The sequence below is a fragment of the Trachypithecus francoisi genome, unplaced genomic scaffold (genome assembly GCF_009764315.1).
Source record: "Trachypithecus francoisi isolate TF-2019V2 unplaced genomic scaffold, Tfra_2.0 Lachesis_group2, whole genome shotgun sequence".
NCBI lineage: Eukaryota > Metazoa > Chordata > Mammalia > Primates > Cercopithecidae > Trachypithecus > Trachypithecus francoisi.
This window is the reverse complement of record NW_022681465.1, coordinates 87,414,558-87,435,326: the sequence shown is the minus strand read 5'-3', so window position 1 is coordinate 87,435,326 and position 20,769 is coordinate 87,414,558. Positions and strand designations below refer to the sequence as shown.

General features: G+C 43.7%; 1 protein-coding gene, 1 long non-coding RNA gene and 1 other non-coding gene across 3 annotated transcripts in view; 1 reads left to right on the top strand and 2 right to left on the bottom strand.

Moving 5' to 3' along the window:
* Positions 1-20,769, top strand: part of ANKRD55 (ankyrin repeat domain 55) — a 132,514-nt gene that overhangs the window by 101,314 nt on the left and 10,431 nt on the right. The window contains exons 8-10 of the mRNA XM_033179597.1: positions 2,622-2,806; positions 13,792-13,959; positions 18,903-19,567. Of these exons, the coding sequence (XP_033035488.1) occupies positions 2,622-2,806; positions 13,792-13,959; positions 18,903-19,567 (1,018 nt within the window). The remainder of the gene's footprint in view (positions 1-2,621; positions 2,807-13,791; positions 13,960-18,902; positions 19,568-20,769) is intronic.
* LOC117065143 lies at positions 2,452-5,886 on the bottom strand. The gene is made up of 2 exons (XR_004429831.1): positions 5,763-5,886; positions 2,452-3,296 (listed from the first exon to the last, which is right to left on the bottom strand). It is a non-coding gene; the product is annotated as an uncharacterized LOC117065143 (long non-coding RNA).
* Positions 3,943-4,047, bottom strand: LOC117066187. Its single transcript, XR_004430181.1, has one exon. It is a non-coding gene; the product is annotated as a U6 spliceosomal RNA (small nuclear RNA).

The window sequence follows — 20,769 nt, the reverse complement described above, 5'->3', positions numbered from 1 at the left end:
ATTTTCAGAATACATGAAGGCAATGTTATGGATTACCCATGAAAAAAAGCAAATAAATAAATACAACAAAAACAAACTCACAATCATTATCTGGCAGTTCAGTGTAGAATTCTAGAGCTCCTTAAGAATAGGATATGTATAATATTGTTCCTTGCTCTGTTTAATAACATTTCTAGCCAATGTAAACCTACTCTCCATTCTTCCTAAGGACCTACCTGGACCACAGTCCCACTTCTTCTTGTCTAGTGTCTCCTGGTCTCTGTGACTTTTCCTACCTCCCAGGTCAAAGCATATTTTTGACTGACACACAGTCTAGATTATTAAGAAGGGAATTCTGTCACCAGGAGACAAGTGATCCAGGGCCTTGACTTACAAACTAGTGTTCTCTAGGGCTCCCTCAAATTCTCCTGAGGGTACACCATGGCAACCTTACTAGGAGGAACTCTTTTTTTTTTTTTTTTTTTTTTGAGACGAAGTCTCACTCTGTTGCCCAGGCTAGAGTGCAGTGGCGCAACCTCAGCTCACTGCAAGCTCCGTCTCCCAGGTTCACGCCACTCTCCTGCCTCTGCCTCCCAAGCAGCTGGGACTACAGGTGCCCGCCACCACGCCTGGCTAATTTTTTGTATTTTTAGTAGAGACAGGGTTTCACTATGTCAGCCAGGATGGTCTGGATCGCCTGACCTCGTGATCTGCCCACCTCGGCCTCCCTAAGTGCTGGGATTACAGGCTTGAGCCACTGGAGAAACTCTTAAAGTACCCAAAGATTAACTGTAAAGGAGGTCTCAGTTGGCGAGGCACACATCACTGGTACTGATGTTATCTAAACAGTTTTCACTTTAGTTCCTCCAGTATGAATATGCAGGATCAAATTAATAGACCACTCTTTTTATCACAGACAGAATAGTATAGTGGTGAAGTCCAACGCCTCCACAGTCGATCCTAGATCTGCTCATTCTCAGCTGTGACAGAGGGCAAATTTCTTAATCCCTTATGCCTTCATTTTCTCCTCTATGATATGAGGACAATAATAGTACCAACCTTGTGGGATTGTTGTTCATGAGTTAGTACATGAAATGGCTTAGAAAGGTGCCAGGCACAGACGTTCACACAGTAAACACAGCTGTCACCATTATTCCTGGGAGGATATTCTTATAAAGAAAAGTAAAATACAAACAATGGTGCTACAAGTGAGATTCAGGTATAGAGGCAAGGAATTGTTTGGAGAATTTAGGACAAAAGGTATTTTGGAGGAAAAGAGTAAAGGTGTGGAGTCTGTCTTTACTTATCCAGAGAGGCTGCCAAGAGGCCTGCTGCCTGGGACTGGCTGACAGGATCCCAGAAGCAGCAGCCACTATTGCAGTTTACCACTTCCAAAATGACTCCACCCCAGGGGTGAGCGAGGTGAAAGGAAGAGAGGGGTTTTGTTTTCTTCATCTGCACTTAATGCTTCTTCTTCCACCAAGAAGGGAAACTATGAACAGGGTGTTTTGGCCTTTGAACCACCTTGACAGCTTGAATTCCTTTACTCTTCCAGGAAATTGTGAACAAAAAAGAATTGTTGTGCTGACACTCTTTTTGCTTCTGTTTTCCTTATTGAATGGCTACTACTTTTAAAGAAAAGTGTCTCTTGACTATCTAAAATGTATTTCAGATTCCTTTGATCTATGTCTAACTAGCATGAGGTGGAACAAACAGAAAAGTTGATAAAGGCGTGAAAGCTCACCTAAGCTTTAGGTGACTCCTAAATCACCTAAGTAAGCTTTTGCTGACTTCTAAGGACAGGCATGCCATAGAATATAAACAATTGGTCAAAGTTATTTAAAATCATTGTTAGACAAAGGAAAGATGGAGGGAGGAAGAAGACACAAAAGGGAAGACCATAGGAAGAGAAAGAAAAAGTCTGTAGCCAGAGATTACTTTATGGGTATGTAACCAGTGCAGCCACAGAGGGCCTGGTACTCAGATGGGACCCGGTGCTTAAGGCATAATATTCTGTGGTCCCCATCTGGAAATTCTCACTTTATCTTTTAATTGTTTTTGTAAAGGAAGTCTGATACAAAAGTGTAGCCTCTGCTCAGACAGTTCCGCTTCCCAGGCTCCCTGGAACAAATTCTCAGCCCCCTGCTCGCCCTACCCAGGAACAAGCTTTTTTCCTGCATCATTGCACCACCAGTCAGTACTCATCATGGTCACTTCTTTAACATTAAGATGAACTCTGTCAGTTTCTTGGTGGTCAGCCTCTACAGCAAATGGGGGCACAAATGATCAGACCTAATGAGCAAGTTGTTGTCTAGGTGGCCCATCCATCCCTCTAGCTCTGATGTCAGTCCATTGCACATGTATTTAATTTTAGTCCATCCTTCGTTCGCTAATTATGGAAGACAACTTAGCTCCTATGGGAGACAAAAATCTCTGCAGTGACTTGAGACAAGTGGAAATTTGTTGGAGAGCTTAGATAGAATGTATTTTTATTCTTTTTTTCCATTTTCTTTTCTCTTTTCATCTTTTTTCTTTCTTTCTTTCTTTTTCCTTTTTTTCCTTTGTATTTTTATCTTAACATGCCTAGACAGAGAAGAACACTGGATTGTACATAATGAGCTTTCTTTGACTCTCTTTTCCAGAGTGGAAATAGGATTCTGTGCTCCATCATCCTGAGCCATCACCAGGGGCCGTCCATAATCAACTATGATGATGAGAGTGGGAAGACATGTGTACATATCGCAGCAGCAGCGGGCTTCACCGATATTATTCATGAGCTGGCAAGAGTCCCTGAGTGTAACCTGCAGGCTCTGGATGTGGATGACAGGTATCCATGGCAACCAGAAAGTGCTGGGAACGCCTAGTCATTTCCCCCTAACTGAATCTTAAAATAAAGAAGATGTTTAAGGAGGTGTTCTATACAGCTATATCCTTATTGCCAGTAATACACATGTGCTTGTGACAATAAAAATTGCTCTATTTTAGTGAGAGGAGGAAAAATTATTGTTATGGAGAGGAAAACTGTGACTGTACAGTATTGTCAGATTTTCCACTTTTTGCTAAATGTTCTCTGTGCTCTCAGAAGACGTTCTATATTTCAGCTTCCTGCTATGTGCCCTTTTTGTTCCTAAAGGTAGGTTTTGAGATTTTTGTTTTCTTCATTCTTGGATCATGTTAGAAAGTCCACCAGTTCTTTTATCCAGAGAAGAACATAATAAAGACTGTATTCTGGACTATTGGGCTCTTAGAACTACAAGGAACTTTTTCAGGCTGTTGTTGTTTTCGATCATCAAAGATGTATTGTCTGAAAACGGAAGCTGGGTACAAAAAGGTAAAAAGACTTCTGTCAAAGCTAGTTAGATACTAAATGAAGATTTGTACACCTGTCTTTCAAACTTACAGCTTTTCACGTATAATGCCCTGCTTATCTAAACTGTTTTGGTTAGGCACTGAATCAATGGAAATGTAAGTAAAATATAACAACAAACAAGCCTATCAAAAATAAGTAGACTCGAGCACTCTGGTTTCTTTATCCTCTTGTACTGAAGTGCAAAATTAGCCCCCTACTTATAATTATTTTATTTTATTTATTTTTTTGAGATAGAGTCTCGCTTTCATGCCCAGGCTGGAGTACAGTGGTGCAACCTCAGCCCACTGCAACCTCCACCTCCCGGGTCCAAGTGATTCCCTTGCCTCAACCTCCTAAGTAGCTGGAACTACAGGCTTCTGCCACCACACCCAGCTTACTTTTGTATTTTTAGTAGAGACAGGGTTTCACTATGTTGGCCAGGCTGGTCTCGAACTCCTGACCTCAGGTGATCCGCCCGCCTCAGCCTCTCAAAGTGCTGGGATTACAGGCATGAACCACCATGTCTGGCCTACTTATCATAATTTTAGATGCCCCAAGAAAGCTCCTACTCCCAGATACGTGAAATTCTTTTTTTTCTTTTTAAAATTACTTTATAAAATATGGAATACTTCACTAATTTGTGTGTCATCCTTATGCAGGGGCCATGCTAATCTTCTCTATTAATACCTGAAATTCTTTTAACCCAGGGAAAAAATGGGGGGCTCTACATAGGTCTCAGAAGTTGGAGATAGTTAAATGACTTTAAGTAAAATTAAAGTATAAATCATTGAAAGTAGACATTTTTCGGCCAGGTGCGGTGGCTCATGCCTATAATCCCAGCACTCTGAGAGGCCAAGGTGGGTGAATCACTTGAGGTCAGGAGTTTGAGACCAGCCTGGCCAACATGACGAAATCCGTCTTTACTGAAAATACAAAAATTAGCCAGGTGTGGTGGGGGTCACCTATAATCCCAGCTAGTCAGGAGGCTGAGGCAGGAGAATCCCTTGAAGCTAAGAGGCGGAGGTTGCGGTGAGCCAAGATCGCACCATTACACTCCAACCTGGGTTACTAAGCAAGCAAGACTCTGTCTAAAAAAAGAAAGAAAGAAAAAAGAAAAGAAAAAAGTAGGTGTTTTCCTAATAGCAGGTGTTGATCATAAGCAAGTAAGAAAGTAGAAGGACATAAGCTACATGAGGAAACAAGTGAATTAACCTTTTTTTTTTTTTCAGAAAGGCTGAGGGAAAGTTCATCTACTTCAAAATACTCCTAGAACCAGCTTTGAATAGAATAGTTCCCATTTTGCAATACCACCCACTTAGCAAAGAAAATCCAGTTCTCTAGGCCTCAGGGTGGAAAGTAAAACTAACGGGAGAAAAGAAAGTACAAAAGATAAGGAGAGTTCAAACGGAAGTAAAATACCCAGAAGAGTCCTTTCCGCTCCAGTGCTCAACTCAAAGGCCTCATGTACTGATCAAATCCTAGCCTCCATTTTTTTTCCATGTTTTCTGCAGCTAAGCATGCAATTCTGCCTTCATGCTGAAGCTATAAGTTTCTGTTAATAGTTTAATTTTTCAGGGCCAGGCACGGTGGCTCACATCTGTAATTGCAGCACTTTGAGAGGCTGAGACAGACGGATCACGGGGTCAGGAGCTCAAGACCAACCTGGCCAACATGGTGAAACCCTGTCTCTACTACAAATACAAAAATTAGCTGGGCTTGGTGGTGCACGCCTGTAATCCCAGCTACTCCAGAGGCTGAGGCAGGAGAATTGCTTGAACCTGAGAGACAGAGGTTGCAGTGAGCCAAGACTGTGCCACTGCACTCTAGCCTGGATGACAGAGCGAGACTCCTTCTCAAAAAAAAAGGTGAAAAAAAAAAAAAGTTGAATTTTTCAAAGTTTGCATAGGTTTATATGCTTTTTTTTTTTTTTTTTTTTCCTTGAGACAGAGTCTCGCTCTGTCACCCAGGCTGGAGTGCAGTGGCCAGATCTCGGCTCACTGCAAGCTCTGCCTCCCAGGTTCACGCCATTCTCCTGCCTCAGCCTCCCAAGTAGCTGGGACTACAGGCACCCGCCACCTCGCCTGGCTAGTTTTTTTTTATATTTTTGTAGTAGAGATGGGGTTTCACCGTGTTAGTCAGGATGGTCTCGATCTCCTGACCTCGTGATCCGCCCGTCTCGGCCTCCCAAAGTGCTGGGATTACAGGCTTGAGCCACCGCGCCTGGCCTATATGCTTTAAGCATTCACAATAATTGTGATTTCCCTTTCCTTCTTCTCTTTTTTAGTGTAAGTTTTTCCTACTGAAAGTTTTTGTGGAAAGGAAAGAAAAGTAAGGTAGTCGTAAAAAGAAGTAGAAGGAAAATATGAAGAACTAGGCCTCCCAGATAGTAAAACACATCATAAGTCTATGGTATTTAAAACATTGTAGTACTTACCTAAGATATGACACAGAACTCGTAGCCCAGAAGCAGCATATGCAGCTTAAGTGTCTCAAATTTCATCAGTCTATGAGGTCACAGTTCCTTTTAACATGCAATTTACTTATCTTCAGAGAGGAAAGTCTGTTACCAAGTTCTGCTCTCTGTGTATTTCTGGGAATTCTCTGGGGAATGTTTACATGTTTCATTAATCATTCCTCAGTCACTGACAGCTCAACCAATGCTGCATCCTTGGACCCATCATCTCCTGCCATTCAGCAGCCACCACATCCGCCCACTGCTTGTCTCTGCTGAATTCCTTCTGAATCACAGGCCCTGCCCTTTAGCCCCCTGCTGTGATAACTGAGGCAGATTGACTGTGTTTGCAGGACATCCTGAAGCTTAGAGATAAGAAAGGAGCTAAAGTTTAGACAACTTGAAATTAGGTACCACAGACTGGCCCCAAGGACATGGGTATTTTAGAGATTATCTATATGCTCCCCTCATTACTCAGCAAAACCCTGTTCTTCTGGATCGCTTCCATATTGATGGTCAGAGGAATTTAAACAGTCGGTCTTAGTAATTGTCATGAAGGAGTATTTCACACAGCTTCTGAGTGAATCATCACATGTTGGTAAGCCTGACTGGATCAACATCCAGCCCTCCATCTACTGAATTTATTGGCAATAGTCTCTCTAAATGGAAGGACATAATCTGCTGAGGACCCATCTTGTTTCAGAATAAGTGTCGCCTGGAGACCTCTCTCACATAGAATGGAACTAATCATATCTGCTACGTTCAAATATGCAGTGTGATTGATCACTGTGTTGAAAAATATATGGCCCTGTTAGGTGTTATAAAATTGCTACTACTAGCATAACAGACAAAGGTGTTTAATTGACAGAAGATACAATCCGTACCTGGGAATTCTGGGGTCACACAATATATATACATATATGCTCTCCAAATACTCACGTCCAACCCCCTTCACAGATATACCCAACCCAGCCCTTCTCTGTCCAGCTCCCAGGCTGCCTCCAGGCCTGAGAGACCACCGGGCCCTCTCAGGAGTGCCCTTCTGCCCAGGGTTCAGGCCTGAGGAGAGGTCTTCCATGACTTCCTTTCCCCCAGGACTGCCCATTTCCTGAGTGACTTACCGGAGGGATAGTCATTCTTTGTACAGAAGACCCCATTCATAGGAATGTGGGCCAGGCGCAGTTGCCCACACCTGTAATCCCAGCACTTTGGGAGGCTGAGGCGGATAAATTACTTGAACCCAGGGGTTCGAGACCAGCCTTGGCAAGATGGCGAAATCCCATCTCTACAAAAAATATGAACATTAGTCAGACTTAGTGGTACATGCCTGTAGTCCCAGCTACTCAGGAGGCTGACATGGGAGGATCGCTTGAGCCTGGGAGGTGAAGGTTGCAGTGAACTGTGATTGTACCACTGCACTCCAGCCTGGGTGACAGAGTGAGACCCTACCTCAAAAAAGGAATATCAACTTGCCTTTTGCCTCTCCCTACATCCCCAGAAAAAAATCAGAACATAGTTTTGTGACATCAGTACTTAATCCAAAATATAGTGTATTCAATATTTTATTTTTGGAGACAGAGTCTCACTGTCATCCAGGCTGGAATGCAGTGGCATGATCTCAGCTCACTGCAATCCCCACCTCCCTGGTTCAAGCGATTCTCCTGCCTCAGCCTCCCAAGTAGCTGGGACTACAGGTGTGCGCCACCATGCCTGGCTAATTTTGGGTTTCGGGTTTTTTTTTTAGTAGATTAGGGGTTTCACCATGTTGGCAGACTGGTCTTGAACTCCTGACCTCAAGTGATCCACCCGCCTCGGCCTCCCAAAGTGCTGGGATTATAGGTGTTAGCCACCATGCCTGGCCTAGTTTATTCAATCTTGAATACAACTATGGGTAGAATCAAACGTCCAGTGCCATTTCACAGTATTTTCCTGGATGACCTGATGGCCAGGGCTAATTGTCTTTAGGCCACCTCCAAGCTCTCAACTCTGATCTCCTGCTGGCAACTGCCTAAGCAACTACAAGTCCACAGCTTCCAAAAATAATAATGCATAGGCACATTAAAAGCAGCTATAAATCTACACTTAAGAAAGAAACTTTTTTTTTTAGAGTCATGATAATCTCAGAGATGCAACTCTATCTCCCAGCAAGTTGACTTTTTATATGCTTCAGCTAAGCTTCAGCTTGTCAAACTTCTGTTTTAGATCAAAGTATTTGCGGCACATTAGGCACACTTAACCCACTGGGACAGGTTACCAAAACACAGGCAGAGTCCTTCATCCAAGACAAATCCAAGCCTTAACCTGCTAGAAAACAGTAGGTGCTCTTTAAATGAATAGTTGAAATTCTTATTTCTACTCACAGAGTTTAAAAAAAAAAAATCTGGGTCTAATACTACCCAGAATTATTTTGTATTTGGTACAATAAAGAAAGCAGTATCACAAAAGTATCGATTTATTAAACTGTCTTATTGAGAGCCTCTATATGTGCCAGGCACCATGCTGGGTGCCAGAACCACACAGTGAGTGAAAGGCTCCCATTCCCCTCCCACATGGAGTGTACAATCTAACACTGGCCGGATGCGGTGGCTCACACCTGTAATCCCAGCATTTTGGGAGGCCGAGGCAGGTGGACCACGAGGTCAGTAGATTGAGACCAGCCTGGCCAACGTGGTGAAACCTCATCTCTACTAAAAATACAAAAATTAACTGGCCATGGTGGCATGTGCCTGTAGTTCCAGCTACTCGGGAGGTTGAGGCAGAAGAATCGCTTGAACCCGGGGGGCGGAGGTTGCAGTGAGCCGAGATGGGGTCACCGCGCTCCAACCTGGCGACAGAGCAAGACTCCATCTCCAAAAAAAAAATAAAAAAAGTGGCGGAACACTTACTATGTCAAGTATTTATGTTATTTTACAACTCAGAGTTTTAAAAGTTATGATGATTTTTATCTATAATTTAACCTAACTTCTATTTTTGAGTTATCTCACTAGATTAGTAGGAAACCTAACCTCATCTTTTAAAGACCCCCACCCCGCTTCCCTTATTGTGTGTGCCTTGGTTCTGGAATTTTATACAACGGGTGTATAGGAATAGAGATGGAGGGTGGCCCCTCGTCTTCTGTCCTTATCCCTTCAGGTCGGAGGATGTTCAGCTGTGTCCATGTTGTGCTTGGGCATGGGCGCCATCTTGGCCTGCCTTGTAGTCCCATTGCCTAGACACACCACAGACATTCCGCATCCCTCACTCCTAGTATCTCTGCCAGTGAAGCAAGGTTCTTGACCCCTTTGCTCCTGAGTCCAGTGGTCCTTTATGCTCTTGTCACATCACCTTTTTTTTTTTTTTTTGAGACGGAGTCTCCCTCGGTCGCCCAGGCTGGAGTAGCACTTGCCTCGCTGCAGCCTACGCCTCCCGGGTTCTCCTGCTTCAGCCTCCCGAGTAGCTGGGATTACAGGCAGGCACCACCAAGTCTGCTAATTTTTTGTATTTTTAGTAGAGACAGGATTTCACCGTGTTAGCCAGAATGGTCTCAATCTCCTGACCTCGTGATCCGCCCGCCTCCGCCTCCCAAAGTGGTGGGATTACAGGTGTGAGTCATCGTGCCCAGCTGTCACACCACCTTGACCACTGAAGGGGGACCCCCTTTCCAGTGCTGGGGAAGCCATTTCCATTCAGATATTTAGTTAAATATTTTGCCTTTGCTCTGAAGTTGCTCTGAGTCCCAAGCTTGGCTTTTAAAGCAAAAACACATTTCCCTCCCTGACTTCGCAATATCCCTCCACTGAGGTTGAGCACAAGGTCAATCATCCCCTCAAATAGGGGAAAGAGGTGAGGTAGAAAATATGTATAGACATCAAGATCTTAAAATATAATCCCACCACATTAAGAAATGGTGTTTTTTTGTTTTTGTATTTGTTTTTGTCTTTGTTTTTGTTTTTTGTTTTCAGGCTTAATTCACTTTATTTTTCTTGTATAAAAACCCTATGTTGTCGCCACAGCTGGAGCCTGGGTCCACTGCACGGAGACTCTGGTGTGGGTCTTGACAAGGTGGTCAGTGAATTCCTGATAGGGAGACTTGGTAAATACAGTCTCCTTCCAGAGGTCAGGGGTCAGGTAGCTGTAGGTCTTAGAGATGTCATCAAAGGTGGCCTTGGCAAAGTTGCCCAGGGTGGCAGTGCAGCCCTGGGCTGAGGTGTAGCAGTCATCGATACCAGCCATCATGAACAGCTTCTTGGGCACAGGCGCTGAGACGATGCCAGTGCCCCTGGGTGCAGGGATGAGGGGCACCAGCACAGAGCCACAGGGGCCTGTCACCCTGCAAGGGACGGTGTGGGGCTTGCCGATCCTGTTCCCACGGTAACCTCCGCGCACGGGGACAATGGAGAGTTTGGCCAGGATGATGGCCCCACAGATGGCGGTGGCCACCCCCTTGGAGCACTTAACACCCAGGCCGACATGGCCATTGTAGTCCCCCAAAGCAACAAACTCCTTGAACCTGGTGCGCTGGCCAGCACGAGTCTGCTTCTGCACCGACATAATCTTCAAAACCTCCTCTTTGAGAGAAGCCCACAAGAAAAAGTCAATGATCTCAGATTCCTTAAAGGGCAGGGAGAAGAGGTAGATCTCCTCCAGGGACTTGATCTTCATGTCCTCGACCAAGCGGCCCAGCTTGGTGACCGGCATCCACTTCTTACCCTCGGCCTTGCCTCCGCGAACTCCGCGGCCTCGACCCCGGCCCCGCAGGGTCGCCGCCCGGCCCCAGATGCCACTACCGAAACCTCCGCGGAAGCCACCGCCGTTCCCCATTCCAGGGTCCCCAGCGCCTCCGGGAGGGGCCGCTGCACCGGCGTCATCCGCCATTTGGTGTTTTCTCGGAGAAGCAGCAGAAGTGGTGTTAAGAGGGCTGGGCGCGGTGGCTCACGCCTGTAATTTCAGCACTTTGGGAGGCTGAGGAGGGCGGATCATGAGGTCAGGAGATCGAAACCATCCTGGCCAACATGGTGAAACCCTGTCTCTACTAAAAATACAAAAAAAAAAAAAAATTAGCCGGCGTGGCAGCGGGCGCCTGTAGTCCCAGCTACTCGGGAGGCTGAGGCGGGAGAATGGCGGGAACCCGGGAGGCGGAGCTTGCAGTGAGCCGAGATCGCACCACTGCACTCCAGCTTGGGCGACAGAGCGAGATTCCGTCTCAAAAAAAAAGAAAGAAAAGAAAAGAAAAAGAAATGGTGTTGAGAAAAGTTGGCTGTGTAATTACGAAAACAGTCAGATTGGCTCTGACCTCACTGCACATACCAAAATACGCATATAGTCACACACACAGATTTTGTTTGTTTGTTCAGTTTTTGGTTTTTGAGGCAGGGTCTCACTCCATTGCCCGGGCTGGAGTGTGGTGGCAGGATCTCGGCTCACTGAAGCCTCAGCTTCTCTAGACTCAATCAATCCTCCCACCTCATCCTCCCGAGAAGCGAGGACAACAGGCACGTACTCATCACATCCAACTAATTTTTGTATTTTTTTTGTATAGACTGGGTTTTGCCATGTTGCCCAGGCTGGTGTCGAACTCCTGAGCTCAAGCAATCTGCCCACCTCTGCCTCCCAAAGTGCTGGGATTTCAGGCGTGAGCCACAGTGCCCAGCCATGGTTTTTTATTCTTAAACCAAATAAATCTAGAATACTGGTGTTCTTTTTATTTATGTTCAGTAAAATTTACTTTTATGGTGTACATAAAGTGCATGAATTCATGTTACCACCACAAACAGAATTCAGAACAATTCCATCAACTCCAACATCAACTCATGTCCTTCTGTATAGTCAAGCCCTTTCCCATCCCTAAGCCCTGGCAACCACTCATTAGTTATCTGTCTGTATAGTTTTGCCTTTTCCAGAAGGTCATGTAAATGGAAATATATAGTAGCTCATCCTTTGAGACTGATTTATTTGATTTATTGCAGTTAGCAGAATGTGTTTGACACTCATCTATGTTGTTGCATATATCAGCAGTCTGTTCTTTTTCATTACTGAGTAGTATTCCAGTACTACTGGAATATTATTGAGTACCTCTTCATGTGCTTATTTACCATCCATGTATCTTCTTTGACAAAATGTCTATTCTGATCTTTTGCTAATATTTAAAATTGGTTTATTTTCTTATTGTTCAGTTCTGAAAGATTTTATATACTAATTACTAGTATTAGTAATACTTTGTTGACTATGTGATTTGCAAATATTTTCTCCCAGTCTATAGCTTTTCTTTTTATTCTCTTAAGAAAACACTGGTTATACAATTTAATAAAGGTTTAAATACTGGTGAATATTCATCCACCTTTTGGCTAATGAAGGACTTTTTATTTTTATTTTTATTTTTTTGAGACAGAGTCTTGCTCTGTTGCCAAGGATGGAGTGCTGTGGTGTGATCTCGGCTCACTGCAACCTCTGCCTCCGGGGTTTAAGCAATTCTCGTGCCTCGGCCTCCTGAGTAGCTGGGACTACGGGAATGTGCCATGATGTCTGGCTAATTTTTGTATTTTTAATGGAGATGGTGTGTCTCCTTGTTGGCCAGGCTGTTCTTGAACTCCTGACCTCAGATGATCCATCTGCCTCAAACTCCCAAAGTGCCAGAATTACAGGCATGAGCCACTGTGCCCAGCCACGAAGGATTTTTTAAACATAACATCATGCAAGAAAGAAAAAATGAAAAAGGAATTAAATGTGATTATTTTTTAAAGTTTTATAGAAAAATCACTTAAAAATTGAAAGTTGGGGCCGGGTGCAGTGGCTCAAGCCTGTAATCCCAGCACTTTGGGAGGCCGAGACGGGCGGATCACAAGGTCAGGAGATCGAGACCATCCTGGCTAACACTGTGAAACCCCATCTCTACTAAAAAATACAAAAAACTAGCCGGGCGAGGTGGCGGGCGCCTGTAGTCCCAGCTACTCGGGAGGCTGAGGCAGGAGAATGGCGTAAACCCGGGAGGCGGAGCTTGCAGTGAGCTGAGATCCGGCCACTGCACTCCAGCCCCGGCGACAGAGCGAGACTCCTTCTAAAAAAAAAAAAAAATTGAAAGTTGGCCAGGCATGGTGGCTCACACCTATAATCCCACCACTTTGGGAGGCTGAGGCGGGTGGATCACGAGGTCAGGAGTTCAAAACCAGCCTGGCCAACATAGTGAAACCCCATCTCTACTAAAAATACAAAAATTAGCCAGGTGTGGTAGCATGTGCCTGTAGTCCCAGCTACTCAGGAGGCTAAGGTGTGAGAATCACTTGAACCTGGGAGGCAGAAATTGCAGTGAGCTAAGACCACACCATTGCACTCCAGCCTGGGTGACAGAGTGAGACTCCATCTCAAAAAATAAAATAAAAATAAATTAAAAGTCAAGTAACAAATTACAGAAAATGTTTTCATAAACATAACCTATAAAAGATCATGGTCTTTAATACAAAGAGCACATACAAATTAGTAAGAAAAACACATACTGTAACAGAAAAATGACAAAAGGCATTAGTCATTTCAATGAAGAAACTCAAACGGAAAATAACTTATATTTCAAAAGTTCAAACCCTACTATAAATTAAATAGAAAGGAAAACGACAGTGAAGCTTATTTTGCCTACCAAATGGCCAAAGATTTTTAAAGTAAGTGACAGTACTCAGTATTAGAGAAGGAGGAGAAACGTAGCTGGTAGAACAAATTGACTCAATCTTCCTGGAAGGCAGTCTGGTACTATGTATAAAGAACCTCAAAACTCTTCATACCCTTTGACCCACTACTTCCTCTTCTAGGAAATTGTCAGAAAGGCCAGAGAGAGCAGAAGGCAGGGATACTTAGAGCTAGAGGAGAGGCCCCTACACATGTCCACCATCATCCTTTGGGCTCATTTAATACTATTTCTATACTGTAAATGGCAACAAGATTTTCCCTACCTCAACCTGACTTTGAGCAGGAGCTGTTGCTGGCTAAGAAGCCTGAACAATTAACGTGCTCAGACACTTGTGCTTTTTCCACGTGGCCCCTCCAGGACACCTCTGCACTGGGCTGCAGCTGCAGGGAAGGTCGAATGTGTCCAGTCACTGCTGGAGTTGGGAATGGACAGCAACCTGCGGGACATCAATGAAAGTACGCCCTTGGCCTATGCTCTGTACTGCGGTCACACGGCGTGTGTCAAACTCCTCTCCCAAGAGAGCAGGTGGGTACACCAGGAGCCACTTATTTTTCTATTCTTCTCAAATATTTATAAATTCGGATGAAATGTTTTAAATTGCCAAGGTGCAAACCAATAATAATATTATTATACTTTTATAATATAATTAATGTTACATAGTATTAAAGACATTAAATGATTATATAATTTATGTTTGCCATTATCTAACACAGAATAAAGTGTTCTTGGAGCAAAATGATAGTAGTAAGCCCAAATCTATCAGCCTAATATTCACTGAACTTGAATCTCTTCTTTCCTTTTCTCTCTTTCCTCTTCCCTTTTTGGCACATCCTCTAAATCCCCCTTTTGCCTAATTTGGTGAGTCTCAAACTTTTGTTCTCAGGACCCTTTTACACTCTCAAAAATTATGAAGGGCCCCCAAATAACTTTTATTTATGAGAGTCACACCTATCAATATTTATGACATTAGAAATTAAAACTGAGAGGCCAGGCACGGTGGCTCATGCCTGTAATCCCAGCACTTTGGGAGGCTGAAGCAGGCAGATCACCTGAGGTTAGGAGTTCAAGACCAGCCTGGCCAACAGGGTGAAATCCCATCTCTACTAAAAATAGAAAAATTAGCCAGGCATGGTAGTGGGCACCTGTAATCCCAGCTACCTGGGAGGCAGAGGCAGGAGAATAGTTTGAACCTGGGAGGTGGAGGTTTCAGGGAGCCGAGATCACTCCATTGCACTCCAGCCTAGGTGACAGAGTGAGACTCCATCTCAAAAAAAATTAATTAATTAAAACTGAAAAATTTTAATAAAATATGCATTTTTATCCATTTAAATTAATAATAAACATTACATTTACATGTGAACATAAATACTATATTTTTAATTAAAAATAAAATGTTTTATTTAATATTTCTATTTCCCAAAACAAAAATATTGTCATGAGAAGAGTAGCATTGTTTTACATTTTTGGCAAATCTCTTTGGTAGCTTAATACAAGCTTAATAGAATACAGCTGGGGGCTGGACATGATGGCTCACACCTGTAATCCTAGCACTTTGGGAGGTCGAGGCAGGTGGATCACCTGAGGTCAGAAGTTCAGCTAGACCAGCCTGGCCAACGTGGTGAAACCCCATCTCTACCAAAAACAGAAAAACTAGCCAGGCGTGGTGGTGCGTGCCTGTAACCCCAGTTACTGGGGAAGCTGAGGCAGGAGAATCGCTTGAGCCTGGGAGGTGGAGGTTGCAGTAAGCTGAGCTAGCACCACTGCACTCCAGCCTGGATGACAGAGCAAGACCCTGTCTCAAAAAAAAAAAAAAGAATAAAGTGGGTTCCACATCTGCTTTTTGCATTCACTCTGTTGCAATATAAAGTGTTTTGTTTCTTGGGTTTGGGGTTTGCTTATTTATTTATTTATTTTTTAATTTTAGAGCCAGAGTCTCACTTGTCACCCAGGCTGGTGTGCAGAGGCGTAATCATGGCTCACTGCAACGTTGAACTCTTGGGCTCAAACGATCCCCTCACCTCAACCTCTTGAGTAGCTGGGACTTTTGGCACATGCCACCATGCCCAGCTGGGTTTTCTTGTTTTTTGGTTTTTGTTTTTTTTTGTAGAGATGGCCTCACTGTGCTACCCAGGCTGGTCCCAAACTCCTGGCCTTCAGCAGTCTTCCCACCTTAGCCTCCCGAAGTGCTGGGATTAGAAGTGTGAGTCATCATGCCCAGCCACAGTATCATATTTTGATTGATGTATGTAAAAACAATCTGGCCTTATATAAATACATAGTTGGAAAAGGCAGGTGTATCTCAATAGGCTTTTCAGACAATTGTGTGTATTTTTCTTTTTTTTCTTTCTTTTTTTTTTTTCCAAGAAGGAGTCTCGCTCTGTCACCCACCTGCCACCATGCCCGGATAATTTTTTTGCATTTTTAGTAGAGATGGGGTTTCACTGTGTTAGCCAGGATGGTCTCGATCTCCTGACCTCATGATCCGCCTCAACATCCCAAAGTGCTGGGATTACAGGCGTAAGCCACCGCGCCCGGCCAATTGTGTGTATTTTTCTTTGATACGATATCAAAACTTAACAAGTAGTAGTTTCTTAAAGGTTAATTGCAATGTGGATTCCCACCATATCAATAAATTTTTTGTACTCTGTCACATTAGAATACATTACTATACCTTATACTTTAAATGGGCCCTCTACACATGTGTGATTTTATTAACACTTTGCATTGGTCATTTGGAAAATATTGGTTCACTTAATTATAAAGGTCTTCCAAATGACATATTTCATTATACAATATCAAAAAGTCACATTTGTTAGTGTTACCACCAATCTCATTGGAAAAGCTTTATAGATTGAGATGCTGTCAAGCTTACAATGTGAATATAAGTTTTCCAAAATTCTAGTTTTTACTTGAAAGCTAGACTTTCGTCATTGGCTACAATAACTGTCAATGATTTATCTTGAAATGAAATATTCACTGTATTCATTTTATTTATTTATTTTGAGATGGAGTTTCACTCTTGTTGCCCAGGCTGGAGTATAATGGCACAATCTCGGCTCACTGAAACCTCTGCCTCCCGGGTTCAAGCAATTCTCCTGTCTCAGCCTCCAGAGTAGCTGGGATTACAGGCATATGCCACTACGCCTGGCTAATTTTGTATTTTTAGTAGAGACAGGTTTTCTCCATGTTGGTCAGGCTAGCCACCACGCCTGGCCCACTTTATTCATTTTAATATATTTTTATTTTATTTATATATATATATATGGTATACATGTTTTGATATGAATATACCTAGTGAGATGGGCCAGGCACAGTGACTCATGCTTGTAACCTCCACACTTTGGAAAGCCAAGGCGGGTGGATCACTTGAGCCCAGGAGTTCAAGACTAGCCTAACCAAGATGGCAAAACCCCATCTCTATTAAAAATACCAAAATTAGCTGGGCTTGGTGGCGTGCACCTGTAATCACGACACTCGAGAGGCTGAGGCATGAGAAACACTTAAACTTAACTGCAACTTTGTACCCTTTGACCTACACCTCCCATTCCCCCACCTCACTCTCACTTCTGATAACCACTGTTTTACTCTCTGTTTCTGCGTATTTCACTTTATTTATTTTGCAGAAATTTCTGCAAATACTTAGCTCTACATAACCATAGTTTGTCTGTAAGGCGTAAAAATGGTGTTCCGTGAAAAAAGTGTCCAGTTCAGCCCATGACTCAAACAATTGCACAGCTGCTTTACCCCAAGACAATCATCACACCTCTGTATATACTAGAATTGTTTACGAGTACTTCTTATTTTGTCAAACAAGTGTACTCAAGTCAATATTTAATCAAATTAATAACTTGTACTGCCTAAACAAGGACATTATTAAGTTAAAGGACTTTTTTTTTCTGCAAGTACATTGATGCCACTATTGTCCTGCTTTGAACTGAGGCAGCCACCATTTTACCCGCCACCTCTACTGCACCATCGATGCAAGGCAGCACAGTGAAAAAGACAAATAACGTTGTGGTGTTATTATGAATAGAGTTTAACGCTGTGAAACCCCTGAAAAAGTCAGGGATCCCTCTTTAAGGGTTCAGTGGACCCCATTTTGAGACCCAGAGACGTAAAGCACAAGCCGTAACAGGGGGAGGAGATGGCTTACACAAGATGCTGCAATAGCATCAGTTCACACAGGGACATATTCTTTGTAGGGGAACTTGAATGTCAGAGGTGCCCTGGGGATCTCTCTGGAGTATTAGAAGTCTAGAATTAAATATTTCAAAAAGCCCATTGGAAGGTGAAAGAATAAAGATAAGACTACATCATGGGAATAAAGATTCAAAGGATGCTCTGTGTGACCTTTAGAGAAAACATTCGTTACATGCATCCAAAATAAGTGGTGATGTTTTTCAAATTGCAGATTGCGATATCTCACTCCGGAAAGTAATGTTGCAGTCTGACCCTTAGGGGCACACACACGGGTCAGGTTTCATCGTTAATTCATACCGCAGAAAGCATTAAGTCAATTGGAGCCTCAAAAGAGAATCACACAGAATTTTCCAAGGAACACAAACAGAATAGCACCTCAGGGAACCTCTCGACAACTGCTGGCCTTTTTCCTTTATAATTTGCCTGTGCATTGGGCATTGCTCACTTTCTTCTGCAGCCACGCCCAACCTTGGTCATGCATTCCTCCTCTTCTCTCGCTGGAGCCCAAACTAAAACTTCTTTCCTTGGTTTTCTTTTTTTTTTTTTTATAGAGACGAGATCCTGCCATGTTGCCCAGGCTGGTCTCAAACTCCTGACCTCAAGTGATCCTCCAACCTTGGCCTCCCGAAGTTCTGGAATTATAGGCATGAGCCACCACACCTGTTCTTTAGCATACTTTTTTTTAAAGTACTTTTCAACAGGAAAGTTTTAGTTTAAAATGGGGAGGGGGTGCCTGAGGGGGATAATGTCAGTTGGTCAGCACTAGGTCCAGGTTTTCTAGGATCTCTTTCACAGAAAGCCTAAAACCACACTCCCCCCACCTCAGCAACCTCCTCCATCCTTCTGCTCTTTGAAGCCTGAACTCAAACCCTTAGGCTTCATCTCTGACTTCAACTTGCGCTCCTACTGACTGTCCTTGAGACGTGAGAACAACACTTTCAGCAAGTTTTCAGCTTAGTTAACCCCTTGTTGAAAACAGATGATCCAGGTGTAAATTTTGAAAGGATATCCCCTGAAGGAGCAAGAAAAATATAAGAAACGTCCTCCTTGGGCAAAGACTGCCCGTGGCAAAGAGCCTCTTCTGGGCAGCATTGCCAGGGGTGCTGTGAGTTCCTCACACCACTCTAACTTGAGAAGGCTTTGGGGGTATCTAGGAAGGATCTCAGAAAACCTGATGAAGTGTGTGGAATAGGGGGTCGGTATTTCACTTAGTGATGTCTCTACTTCCTATTCTCACATATCATCCCTGCTCTTTTATATTCACATAGAACAGAGCCTACTCGACCCCGTCCCTCCCAGAGCAGTCGGCCCCAGAAGAAGGAGGGACGGTTCAACATGCTCAACCAAATATTCTGCAAAAACAAGAAAGAAGAGCAGGGAGCCCATCAGAAGGATCCCAGCAGGGACCGATACAGAGAGGAAGACACCTCGGAAGTCAATGACATCATCACCACCTTTGATAGCATCGTGGGTACCAACTTCCAAGAACAGCCTGGTGATCAGGTGGCTATGGTTGAATTTAAGAAGAAAATCTCAGACAATTCAAAATATCCCTTACCAGGAAAGAAACCACTGGCCCGTAAGGGGCTTCCACCAATCAGAACGCAGAGTCTTCCACCCATCACCCTGGGCAGTAACTTCCTAATAGCCTCTCATGGGGCCACTTCCCATGCAGGCCTGAGCTCTGGTCCTCATCATATGGCCCAGCGATCTCAGAAAAGTCGAAGTGAGCAGGATTTATTAAATAACAAAACTGGCTGCCAGATGTTACTAGATAACCCCTGGAGGAGTGATTCTAATCAGATATTTTCCTACAAAGTTTGGACTGTGTCTTCTTCTGATAAGCTGCTGGACAGATTGCTCAGTGTCCAGCCTGGTCACCAGGAGGTCTCTGTGCCACCACATCTTCGTCATCTACATAATCCATCATCAGGTAATGTCCTTGATTTTGTCTTCATTCTCAGCAGGCTCTATACTGGAAATGTCCCCTACAGTTCTAGGCTAGGAACTGGAGTGACAATGGTCTAGAAGGCAGGGTGAGAATAAAATGAGTGATTAGAGCCACCTTTTCTCCCAAAGTGCACTGGATTTGAGATTTCTGGGCTGTGAAAACATTCTGCTTCTCTGGCCGGGCACGGTGCTCAATCCCAGCACTTTGGGAGGCCAAGGCGGGCAGATCACGATCCTGGCTAACACGGTGAAACCCCATCTCTACTAAAAGTACAAAAAATTAGCCAGGCATGGTGGTAGGTGCCTGTAGTCCCAGCTACTCGGCAGGCTGAGGCAGGAGAATGGCGTGAACCCGGGAGGCGGAGTTTGCAGTGAGCTGAGATCATGCCATTGCACTCCAGCCTGGGCAACAGGGCAAGACTCTTGTCTCAGAAAAAAAAAAAAAAAAGAAAGAAAAGAAAATGTTCTGCTTCTCCCCTCTTCAAGTAATCATCAAGTACAAATATGTGCCTTCTCATCTTCCCAGCAAATATGTGTGGTATGTACCAGATTGGAGCAAGAATATTACTATTTCCACTAGCAAGGGTTCTTAACTCGTGTGTGGCAAATCACCTATGAGGAGTTTGTTTGTGTGACTGTTTATAAATCAGGCATTCAATCTCCACTCCAGACCTACTGAATCAAAATTTTGGTGAGGGAACAGGGAAAATGGCCATGCCTCGTGTGGACACATGTAGAAAGGTAACACATTTGCACATTTATGGGTTAGGTCTCAACACATACCAAAGGGTTGCAAAGCAATTCTCCCTCTTGTGTCTTCCCCAGCTATCCAGCGTCCCTCATGCAAAGCTAAACGTCAAAAAAAATGAATTTTTTTATCCTTCCAGAGATATTTTACACACATATATCTCCATTTTTAGATATGAAATATGCACGTATCCCACTTTTTAAACAAAAGTATCACACTAAAGAATTTATTACTTAAATATTTATTTATTTATTTGAGACAAGGTCACATTCTGTCACCCAGGCTAGAGTACAGTGGCACAATCACGGTTCCCTGCAGCCTCTGTCTCCTGGGTTCAAGTGATCCCCCTGCCTCAGCTTCCTGAGTAGCTAGGACTATAGGTACCACCCTTACATCTGGCTATTTTTTTTTTTTTTGTAGAGATGGAGTTTCACTAT